At 37.1% G+C, this 11,376-nt stretch overlaps 1 protein-coding gene across 2 annotated transcripts; it reads right to left on the bottom strand.

Moving 5' to 3' along the window:
* Positions 1-2,673: 2,673 nt before the first annotated feature.
* Positions 2,674-10,235, bottom strand: LOC149390872 (bromo-adjacent homology (BAH) domain-containing protein). 2 transcript variants are annotated; one of them, XM_089620394.1, is made up of 12 exons: positions 9,925-10,234; positions 9,344-9,691; positions 8,972-9,140; positions 8,092-8,867; positions 7,966-7,992; positions 7,702-7,794; positions 7,419-7,497; positions 4,969-5,059; positions 3,602-3,707; positions 3,395-3,511; positions 3,212-3,300; positions 2,674-3,036 (listed from the first exon to the last, which is right to left on the bottom strand). In XM_089620394.1, exons 2-11 carry the CDS (start codon positions 9,683-9,685, stop codon positions 3,223-3,225), a joined length of 1,878 nt encoding a protein of 625 aa, XP_089476520.1. In that variant the 5' UTR covers positions 9,686-9,691; positions 9,925-10,234; the 3' UTR covers positions 2,674-3,036; positions 3,212-3,222. The 2 variants fall into 2 exon arrangements, 1 of the variants encoding a protein (XP_089476520.1); XR_016300195.1 differs by lacking the exons at positions 2,674-3,036; positions 4,969-5,059 and having other exon boundaries at positions 3,249-3,300; positions 9,925-10,235.
* Between the last annotated feature and the right edge of the window lie 1,141 nt (positions 10,236-11,376).

Here is an 11,376-nt window from a genome sequence, read left to right as displayed (position 1 = left end):
TTCTTGCGCGAGAGACACGGGAAGTAGAAGATAGAGAAGAGTGAGATGAGAATGAGAAATAGAGAGAGTGAGAGACGGGTGAGGTGGCAGCGAAAGAGAGAGGATGAGTGGCCCAAGAGGCTAAGTGGCACTCTCACGCTACGCCACGCGTGCACAGGTGGCCCACTCAATTATTTCCACAATTCTCTTAAAACGACCCCCTTTTCCTCTTTTTCTTTCAATCTCATCCTTCAAAATGTTGCACATAAGTCCTTTTAAAATAAAACCTCACAAATCTGTCCTTAATTAAATAAAAAATAATCTTGAAAATAACCGAGAAAATTGTCATTATTTCCCGTTATCTTGAATATATTTAAGGGATTCCGGAATTCATTTTTACTCTTGAGATTTTTAAATCTCCGAGTATGTTTCGAATAATAATATTGGATTACTCGAATATTCTCATTCCGAAATTTCATCAACCTTAAATATTATCATTTTCCAAGATATTTAAAATTTAAGGACGTCTCATATGCAACAAGAATTTGAATTAAAACTCGTCCATTTTATTCAAATTCACAAGTAGAGCGTTTACAAAAGTTTATACATTACACATAGCCATCACTGTCACGGCAGTAATAGCTATAGAAGGGGGGATTGGAGGGATGAAATCATACATTACATCACGACTGGTACGGTCCCGTCCGACAAGATGGCGAAACGAAAGCTCATACTAAGGAGCGCAAGATTCTGCGTAATAGACGAAAGTCTGTTTAAAAGAAACTTCGCAGGACCGTACCTCAAGTGCGTCGGCACCGACGAGTCAAAACGAATCCTAGAAAACGTACACGAGGGAGAGTGCGGAAGCCACACAGGAGGCAGAGCACTCGCCGTCAAAATAAAAAGGCAAGGCTACTTCTGGGCGACCATGCTGGCAGATTGCGAGGCACATTCGCGCCGCTGCGACCAATGCCAATGCCACGCACCCAACATAAAAAGACCCGCTGAAGAGCTATCCTCCATCTCGTCTCCATACTCATTCATGAAATGGTCTATGGACATCGTGGGACCAATGCCATCCGCCCCCGGCAGACTAAGGTTTTTGTTAATCTTAACAGATTATTTCTCAAAATGGGTCGAAGCAGGCGCCTTCGTCTTGACAAAATATGTCGACGTAACCGCATTCATCTGGAATAATATAATATGCCGGCACGGAACCCCCCACGAGATCGTAACGTACAACGGGTCACAGTTCATATAAAAAAAATTCAGAACTTTTTGTTTCCGCAATAACATAGAGTTGAGGATGTCGACACCACGGTATCCTCAAGGAAATGGACATGCAGAAGCAACAAACAAAACTATAGTAGACTAAATAAGGAAAAAGCTCGATGCCAAGAAAGGACGATGGGCAAAAAAATTGCCCGATGTGCTCTGGACATACCGAACCAGTCCTCGAAGACCGACAGGAGAAACTCCGTTCTCCTTAGTTCACGGGGTCGAGTCAGTTATCCCGATCGAGCACCAGGTGCAAACCCTTAGGGTGACACACACACCTGAAGATGAGTAAAAAAATAACGAATCATTATGCGACTCCTTGGATTTTGTGGAAGAAAGGCGGGATGCGGCCTTGGCACAACTGTCCCTCTATAGGCAATCAATTGCCAGATTCTACAATAAGGGCGTCAACGCCAGAAGATTCGACATATGAGACTTGGTTCTCCGAAAAATATTCCAAAACACTGCTGAAGCAAACGCGGGAAAACTCGGTGCAAATTGGGAAGGCCCTTATAGGGTCACGAATTAAGGTCTTATTTACCCTTATTTATTAATAAATTCGTCATTTTCTCTCTCCTATTTTTTGCCTACATTTTTTTTTACATAAAAACTTCAAAAAACCATATCTATCTCATATGAACTCGATATTGAGTGATTCCAAATCCTACGGATTCGTGACGCCGAGATCTTCAAAAATAGATCCATTGTGTTTGATGAAAAATAATGTTTAATATCATAGATGTAGAAAAATCTACCTTAAATATAGAAATAACTGAATTTTTTTGAAATTATAAAAAAAAATAGAAATGTAAATATGATGCATTAAAAATAATCTTTATCAAACACAATGGGTCTATTTTTTAAGATCTCGACGCGACGAATTTGTAGGATTTGAAATCACTCAATTTCGAGTTCGTATGAGAAAGATACAAATTTTTGAAGTTTTGATGCAAAAAAAATTATTTGGAAAAAAATAGGAGAGAGAAAGTGACGAAGTTATTAATAAATAAGAGCAAATAAGACATTAATTATTGCCACATAAGCCATTTGGCTATATCCCTAAAAAATGTCAAACATAAGCTAGATCCAAAATCACATATTTTGGTCTAACTAGTTACAAATCTCTATATATAACCTGTAGGTACGTAGATGACTTATACAAATAATGAAATATATATTTAACATGTACGTACAATTTAATATACAATAAAAATATACACAAGTAATCAAGATATCATTTAGAAAATAAAATCAATGAGATTCCCATGCAGTAATCTGAATAGCACTTCTTTGGTGGTGACATTCCCGAGAATCTTTTTTAACATTAACTCAAACTAAATAATCTTAAGATTCCCGAAAATGTAATTAACATTACCTCCTCCCAAACAAACCATTAGAATTATAGACATCCATGTATTTTAACGACTAAAAAGAGTATTACTCTGCATTTAAAACACTACATTGTCCCATTTACCTTTGTTATCTTCTATTTTCACGGTAAGAGAACCCTAAATATATTCAGTTGCTCGCATATTCGGAACTAGCTCTGATTCTGATGGTCAGAGCAGTTACAAAAAATGAAAAGATGCGAATAGCGTCACATAAAACACATTTCATAAGATTTAACTATATCTCATATTAACTACGTGAGTCCAATCGGCCAGAAATTAGCAATATGACACCTATACAATGGCCGATTTGACACACGTCTCTTGACAAAAGCTCCATCAAAAACATGCCTTTCCTTCACATTTGCAATCAGTGCATATATGTGAAACCCTGGCACACAAATGCAGAACCAAGATTAATTTATTAAATCTTTCATTGATTCTATTTTACTATTCAAAAAGGCAAAGAAAAGAAACCACCTATGTTACCAAGTTTTTTTTTTTTTTTTTTTCTTTTTTTTTCTTTTTTTTTTTTTTTTCTTTTATCATAATTGAAGAACACTTGCCTAATTATATATCACTTTAACAGCATAGGTTTCATCTTCTCTCTGTCCTTGAGTTGATCCACGAGTTTTCTCACATCGGCCTCTTGAACCTGCTCATCAAGTTCAGCGAAAAGAAGAAAAAGTTTAGGACACTGAAATTTTATTTCCAACACAGAGAAAAGGGTATCGAAAAGGTTTGAAGACCTTAAATAGCTTCTTCAACTCCGACTCTGATCTTGCTTGCAATAAGCACCATTCGGTGGCCATGTCATACTCAATCGTGTTGGGCTGAGAGCAATGTGAAGTTGATACAGCCTCTTTCTGGGTTCATCAAAATGCAGCGACACGTAAGTATGAGAGAGAGAGAGAGAGAGAGAGAGAGAGAGAGAGAGAGAGAGAGAGAGAGTATACCTGCACTCTGTGCATGGTACCTCTAATCTTATCAATGATTAGATGGCCAAAAAATGTTGCTTTCTTTTTCGGGAAACAGGGATTTCCTGGACTGGCAACAAGCGGCCTGGAGCACATAGAGTTCAGGAGACACATTATCACGAAAGTGTCGTTTGATGTAACAAGCAAGTTTGTAGAGAGTAGAGACACAAATGATAAGGAAATAAGCTATAAGCCCAGATACTGAACCACTGAAATAAAGGTATTTGTTCAAATGTATTATTAAAAGAGCGAGATTTTGAGGCATAATTAAAATAACTTTTTATATGCTGGTGCCAGTGTTAAACCTGCCTTTATTTTCCCCTACAATGGTAAAGGAGCTTAGTTTCTTCTATTTTTTGTTTGTGACAAAGAAGTCTTAGTTCTATCATCTCTACAGCTTCGTTTGAAACCCGAAAAATACAAAGAAAAAGAATTTAATAAAAATAAAAAGAAATTCTAAATGTATTTGTTGTTTTTGGAAGTCATGAAAAATGAAAGGGAAAGAAGAAGGGAAAGTGAGGAGATAGATACAAATATGGTACCTACAATGAACTTCTATGGAATCCATTTTTCCACGAAAACATGAAATTCATTAGTTATATAATTTTTCTTTTACTTTCCCGTCTGTTTTTTCTACGTCCAAACACAAGAAAAATAGGAGTTCCATTTTACTTTCCCTCCTATTTTTCAGGTTCCAAACGGACCAAGCCCGTAAGGGTTTGTTAGGAACTTAATAAGTCTAAGAGGAAAATTTTTATTTTCTTTGTGTTTTTGAATTGGGGACAATTCATGGGAAATAAATTTTGAGAGAATATTTGATATAAGGTGTATTATTAGGATTTCATTATTCTTGGAAAGACAAGTGGAAAATGATACGCCAAGAGAATTTGTACATGTAGGGGTCATGCGTGTGTTTCTCCTTTCTTTTCCCCTAAAAATTTCCTCGACTTCCAAACATAATAAATAATTTTGATATCCTCCCACATTTTTTTTCAAATTCTTCATTTTCTTCACATTTTCATATACGGCGTGTAATCCGCGTTCCATACATAGCCTAAAGCATTTTCTTTCAAATTCTCTATTTTCCCTCGAACATTCATATCTATTGTACAATCCGTGTTCCAAACATAGCCTAAAGGTACCCACCTAGCAATTGCAAGTGTTTCTGTTCTCCAAATTATTGTGGGACAGACGGGGGACCCGAGCTTTAGTTTTTTAGATATATAAAAGAAATTAAATATAAAAATAAATGAAAAGACTATCGACAAGAAAGTCAAGGGAATTCTACTACTCCGATCAAACCAAATGAGATTATTCTATTTTTTAAAAGGAAGTTGTAACCCTACCTCCCACTTGATAGTAGCAAACAGCTCTCCTTCAATCTTTTAATAACCATCTCCGCTACTTCTCTTGTATCGAAAATGGCAAAAGCTTGGCCTATAAAATGAAACACATTTGTTAGAATTTGTATTCCCAAAGAAAAGGCAAAAGCCTTTATAGAAGTGCATAACTTGTGGAAAAGGGGAAAAGAACCAAGGGGAGGAGGCCCAACGTCAGTCGTGCACGCCGACCCGAACCCTATGGAATTATAACCACCTCCACTGGGATTAAAATTACAACCGGCCTCTCTCACTACATAAGGGCGCTGGCCCAATTCCTAGATAAATCCGATGAGGAAAACATTTTAAAATCCAAATTCCACGAAGACAAATGGTAACACAATGGTTTACTTTATACCATCTAATAAACCGTCTTCCTCCTTGAATATGCTTATGTGTTACAATCCTAATTGACTCGCGTTGTAAGTGTGGGTTTGGTATGTGAGTCCCATAACACTAAAGTATTGGCTTCGTATGTGGGTCTATAGCCCCTTAAGCACCCTATCCCTAGTTGCTAGCTTTCGGGGATGAGTAGTACTGAATGAGTTATAACAGTTGGTATCAGAGCTAACCACACGCCGTCACACGTTGCGGAAGGAAATTAACTTTCCTGCGGATCTTTCAATATTCATTGGCATCATTGAACATAACCAACCCGTATTTTCATTTGAACACAATTCACGGCTCGTTAAGATATCAAGATTCTAGCTTGTTTATGCTGCTCACTTGTTGATGTTAGATGTATAGGTATCAAAGCAAGATACCGTAAAGAGTGAGAAAATCAATGCACATGTAAAACAATAATTTCCAAAAATGAATACCATTGATTGTTAATGAATGGTATTATGTTATAATCAAGGCCAGAGTGGGGGACCGGCAGACGCGGTCTGGGAAGCGTGGTAATATGTCACAATCCTAATTGACTCTCACCTTGTACGTACAAGATGATTTTATAAGCTCTTGGGCGCCCTTTCCTTTAAGTACTAGCTTTTTGGGATGATGTTACCCACGGTAGTGTAACATTATGTTCCTTTGCCCCCCAAGTGCACCAATAGCGCAATTGGAACTCCAACCTTAACTATCTATTTCCATTTCGCACTCTTCTCCTAAATTGTGGCAAGCTGTAATATAATTTCACACTGAGGGGAGATCATACTTATTGATCCCCAACTGAACTTAGAACCATTGCCACACCTTTCTTGCTATAGTGCATTCCAAGAGGAGATGCTCAATATATTCTCCCTCCATGCAGCAAGACGTACAACTTGGGCTTGATGGAATTTTTTATTTCCTCCCAAGATTAGTTCCCCATCATGTCTTTGGATTTCATTTTTTTACACCGAAACCACCTTCGAAGTTGCCTTCTTGAGGTTGATCTTAGGGATTTGACACCCTATGCTTGGCAAACCCTTTTGACAGTTCAAAGCTTGTATATAGCTTCTTCCATTTCTCACCCCTTGTTGTCCACGGGGCATGCTCTACTTTGAGACTTTAACTTTTGATCGTGCCGCTGAGCAACCCCAAAAAACCTTTTCCAGCCCCATCCTCTAATCCTCTTTCGCACCAAAAGACTTCCCTTGTCACCTTGAGCGACTTTTATGATCCTAAACGACCGAGCTCATTGACCAGAACATCAATGATGTCAGCGAAACCATTCCCATGTTCTCTCCGGTTGAGGAGAGGCCAAAATTTCTTCATAAATTCCATAAATCCATCTTGCAGCCTCTATACAGTAAAAGAACTTGCTTGAATGTACTCCAGAAGATGAATGATTCTACCTTATTGCCCCAAAGAAGTTAAGATTCTCTAGTCTTCAATGATGCACTAATCTGATTATCCTATACTAACGCCATAATCATACATTGGTGCACGATCCATGGCTACGCCAAAAAAAAAGGTCCCGGAAAAAGTAGGAGACAGAGAGAGAGCCTTTTGTTTTGTTCATCTTTGTGATTTCACGTTTAAAATTTAAAACAACCGTCATTCAACCTCCAATCAGCAAAAGCTTTTGGGGGATATTATGAACTAGGATGCCCTCAAATATGGAGTCTTGAGTACAGATTCTTTACTCTCTTTGTGGTTGTTGAGAAATTGATTGTCTTTAAAATTTCTAGCTTAAAATACTCACGTTCTTGGTGTCCATTCCGACCCACAGACGATTTTTTTTTTAAGGAAAAAAAAACCTTTTTATTAATAACTGGTCAAGCAGTGAAAACTGATGAACTTGAAAGAAATTCAACAGAAACAATCATTTCAGCTTTATAACACTGGCAAGGACAAAAGTTCTGACATCATTATAATGCGAACTTCAGAATCTTTGACATGAGAAATAGAGTAGATCATCTTTGTATAAAGAGTCCGAGTCGTTTCCATAAAAGCATCCCCAGAAAAATTAAGTCATTTCAGTTTATTCGTACCTGTGTGGGGGCTGGAAAATTCCGTCCGTTGGATCATCTTTGCTTTGCAATTTACCTTAAAACCGTTCATTATTATAGCCTGAAATGCATTACATGAAGAACGCTAAAAATTTGCACCAGAATAATGAAATGAACAAGAACAAAGCTAGACGATTCATAACAGCTCTTTTGGCATAGGAAGACAAGTAAATCATTTTTTTTTAATTATTATTGCTGTTTCTTTTGTAAGACAAGACCAGTGAAATATTCGTAGGTACGATAGAGTACTAAATAAAAACATTACCTTAACTTCAGCGGACGTACAAGATGGATCCAAATTCTGAAGCAATACAAGCTTCCCGTGCTCATGAGAAGTTCGGAGTTCATCTTCCCAAGGCTAGCATTTAAAGGAGTAATTCATAATCATCATTCAAATACATAACTAATGTCATAAAAAAGTAATTATATTATTTTCAGTTCACAGGTTATGCAGTATAAAATATAGCTCTTTACTAAGGGATAAAAGTTCAGAGGATGAAAGATAGTTTAACCGAAAAAAGAAACTCACAAGATCCTTGAACCATTTGCTTTTGTCCTGTCGAAAAAATAAACGGGGATATGGTAAGAACATTTCCAAAATTAAAATTATACAATAGGAAAACTCAAAGAACAAGGGAATTGTACAATAACCTACGTTTATAGTTAGCTGAAGCTCTTGTCCCTCGTTCTTTCGGCCTTCATCGCGACCCTCTTGAGAAGGTGTTTTTATCAACTTTCTACCAGAAAGTTTTGTTTTCGTTTTGTCGAGCTTTAACTTTTTGGACGGACCTTCCTCTTTAACCAAAGAATCATCAACAGGCATGATCTCGTCTTTTATCTCCATAGCGCCAGGAAGTTTCGTTTTTATTTTGTCGGGCTTCAACCTTTTGGAAGGACCTTCTGCTTTGATAAAAGAATCGTCAGCAGACTTAACCTTGTCTTTAATCTCTGTAGAAGTTGTCGGCAATGAGGTCTCCACAACAGTAGTGTCTTCAGTACCGAGTACTGGGTCCTGAATCACACGCTTTCCCTTGTCCATGATCTTAGACGCGGGTTTTGCCTTCTTAGACACTTTCTCGTCCGATTCATCAGAGTCCTTAGCACCTTTAACAACTTTCCCAGCCCTTTCCTTTCTTTTCTTGGATTCGACTTTGGATTTTGTCTTCGCCTTGCCTGGTTCCGTACCGGCACCCAATACGGTCTTATCACATGTTGCAGTTAAAGAACCAGGCTCATTGGCTGGTGTATCATCAGTACAATGTCCATTTATCTTAACTACGTAGTCAGAGTCTTCAGGTTCATTACTATCCCCATTTGTGGGTCCCGTCAAATCATTTTGCACTGCATTTTCACTACCTTCTTTCATCTCCAAACATACGTCCGCAGAACCAGAGCCTCCTTTTGAATCCCCTCTATTGAGTAGAAATTTAACTGCAATGGTACGAGATGTTATAAAACATATAAATGGTAAGAGTAGAAAGATTAACTATTATAAATATAAGGTCAAACCGATTAAGTTCTTAAATTTCACAAACCATCTATGCCCGCGATTTCTCCTTTGATCTCGTCCTTGATTTTAAATTCAGCCACATCAAATGTCCGACGAAACACAAAATCTGCCTTTCGGACCTCTTCGTCCGTGGGTTGAGGATTCTTATTGTCTTTAGAAATGCAAACAACGTTGCATTTCCCAGCGATCGCTTCCTGATTCAAACACATAAAAAAAATTATAATAATAAAAAACTACACTTATTAAAATAAAATAATCTCTTAATCAACAATTCGGTTTAATTTTCTTCTTAAATTCGCCCAAATGGTAGTTCTCAATCATTGCAAAGTACACTGAATCATTTCAATAAAATCACCACGAATACGAACAATATGTTTCCAAAACTAAGTTGAATTACCAGAGGATTGATGTTTGCGAGGCCGGTGGCTTCACCGGAAGCGATAAAGAGCTCGTTCTCGACCACATCTTCGAGTCCCCCGATGAAATTTGAGATCTCGTCTGGGTGGAAGAACCACAAGACCTTCCCTTTCTTCTGCTTATTGGCTTCCCATATCTTCAATAGCTTGCCCACATAAGGCTCGGGCTCATCTTCCTTGAAGAGGTACACGCAGTCGTATTTGAAGTACTCAACATTGTCGAATGTGAAGGACTCGTAGAACTTCACTTTCTTCTGCTTCCCACCATGCCCGGTAAATCTTCCCCATTTTATTTCAGGCTCTTCGCCTTCCGTTTCACCCATTGCTCTCTGGATGATATGGCAAACACGAGATTGTCAGATTCTTTTAGCTTTTCCCTAATTGAGATAAAAATTACTAAAAAGAAAAATACGGAATACAGAAACATAACCGTGGGTCGAACCCAATAATCATTCCACGAATTCGGATTTCAAATTTCCTCTAAATAGTAGACACTCGAAAATTATAAACACTTGAAAAAGAGCGACGCAGCTAAATATTGGAATTTTGGCGGGAAACTTACAGTGAGCTTTTTTGTATCTCCTTCTTCGGGTGGGTCTTCTGCTTAAAAACCCTAGAAAACTCTTTCCGTCTCTCTCGCTCTAAGGAATTTCGCTCACGGAGAGAGATTCATATGTACATACATTTATATGTTGATGTATATATAGTGAGGCTGTTTTTTATTTCGGCAAGTAATGTTGTAATTGATTTCAAGAATCTGCCTCTCTGGCGGTGACGCGATGACAATCTTAACCTCAAAATGTGCAAATTTCAATTAACTCCGATTCCGATTTATCTCTCCCCATAAATGACGTGTTAACGCTTCATTTTAGCTAGTTTTTTTTTTTTTTTTTTTTTTTAGAAATTCATTTTAGCTAGTTAATTCCTCTTTTGGGGTATTTTAGCAAGTTAGTTATAAATTACTTATTCTTGACCAAAATTTTAATAAAAAATGGGTGCTATAGCTAAATACTCCTTTGAGAATGTTGAAATTACATTTTAGTCAACGTCGTTTCATTAGTAATTTGACATTAGGCACTGAATATTAATCGACATGTCTTTTGAGTGATTTTTATAAAAAGAAATAAATATGTATTAATTCCATTGCATTTAAAACAAAATTAATTTAATTAATATTTGACTTAATTTTCTCATTTTTCATTTTCTCTCCATGTTTCTTTTGGTAATTGTTGGTAACCGTCTATTTTTTTTGTCTAAAATTATTAATGATCATTAATAACAGTTGTGAGTTTATAATAATAAGTATTTTACGTTATTTTTCGAGTGATTTATAGCATACATTTTTATTGGGTACATTGTGAAATGAAAGCTTACCCATAAATAATTGAAAATCATACACACATATTACATGTTTATAATAATTTTCAACAAGGTAGATGCTCGCCCGTTACGGAAGGTTATCATTGATGATCGTTTTATATTTTGTAGATTTTTAATCCATTTCTTATTTTAGCTGTTTTAATTTTAGGGGAGAAAGTACTATTGTGTCACGTTAATTATTTAATCGAGTGCTAATGAATTAAGATGACAAAATATGGACATTGTTGGTACGTTCGAGTTGCCATTATTTTTTAGTGCAAGTCGTTGAGGAAAGATGTCAGTCTTCATGGTTCAGCATTTGTCGAGACATCCTTCTTCTTCTGCGCAGACTGTTTTTCGAGCAAAATTCCTGTTTTTCGAGCAAAATTCATGTTTTTCCAGATTGATTCGCAGAAGAGTTTCCTTGGTGATCTTCTCGCGTGTATGGGTAAGGAAACCCTAGATTTACTTCCAGAGATGTATGAATGCTATAGAAGTCGTGCGCTCCCCCCCTTAGCAGTCTTGACGCTTTAAACAAAAAGAATTAGGGTTCCTAGACGTACACGATTGGCGAATTGGGAAACTAATTGTTTTTGGTTAAGAGCGGTGTTATTCTTCAAACACTATTCCAGAAGACTGAGTGTTTGTGAGATTT

The sequence above is a fragment of the Urtica dioica genome, chromosome 7 (assembly GCF_054948205.1).
Source record: "Urtica dioica subsp. dioica isolate 48M chromosome 7, U.dioica_male_clone48M_v1_H2, whole genome shotgun sequence".
Classification (NCBI taxonomy): domain Eukaryota; kingdom Viridiplantae; phylum Streptophyta; class Magnoliopsida; order Rosales; family Urticaceae; genus Urtica; species Urtica dioica.
This window is presented reverse-complemented; position numbering and strand designations above follow the sequence as displayed.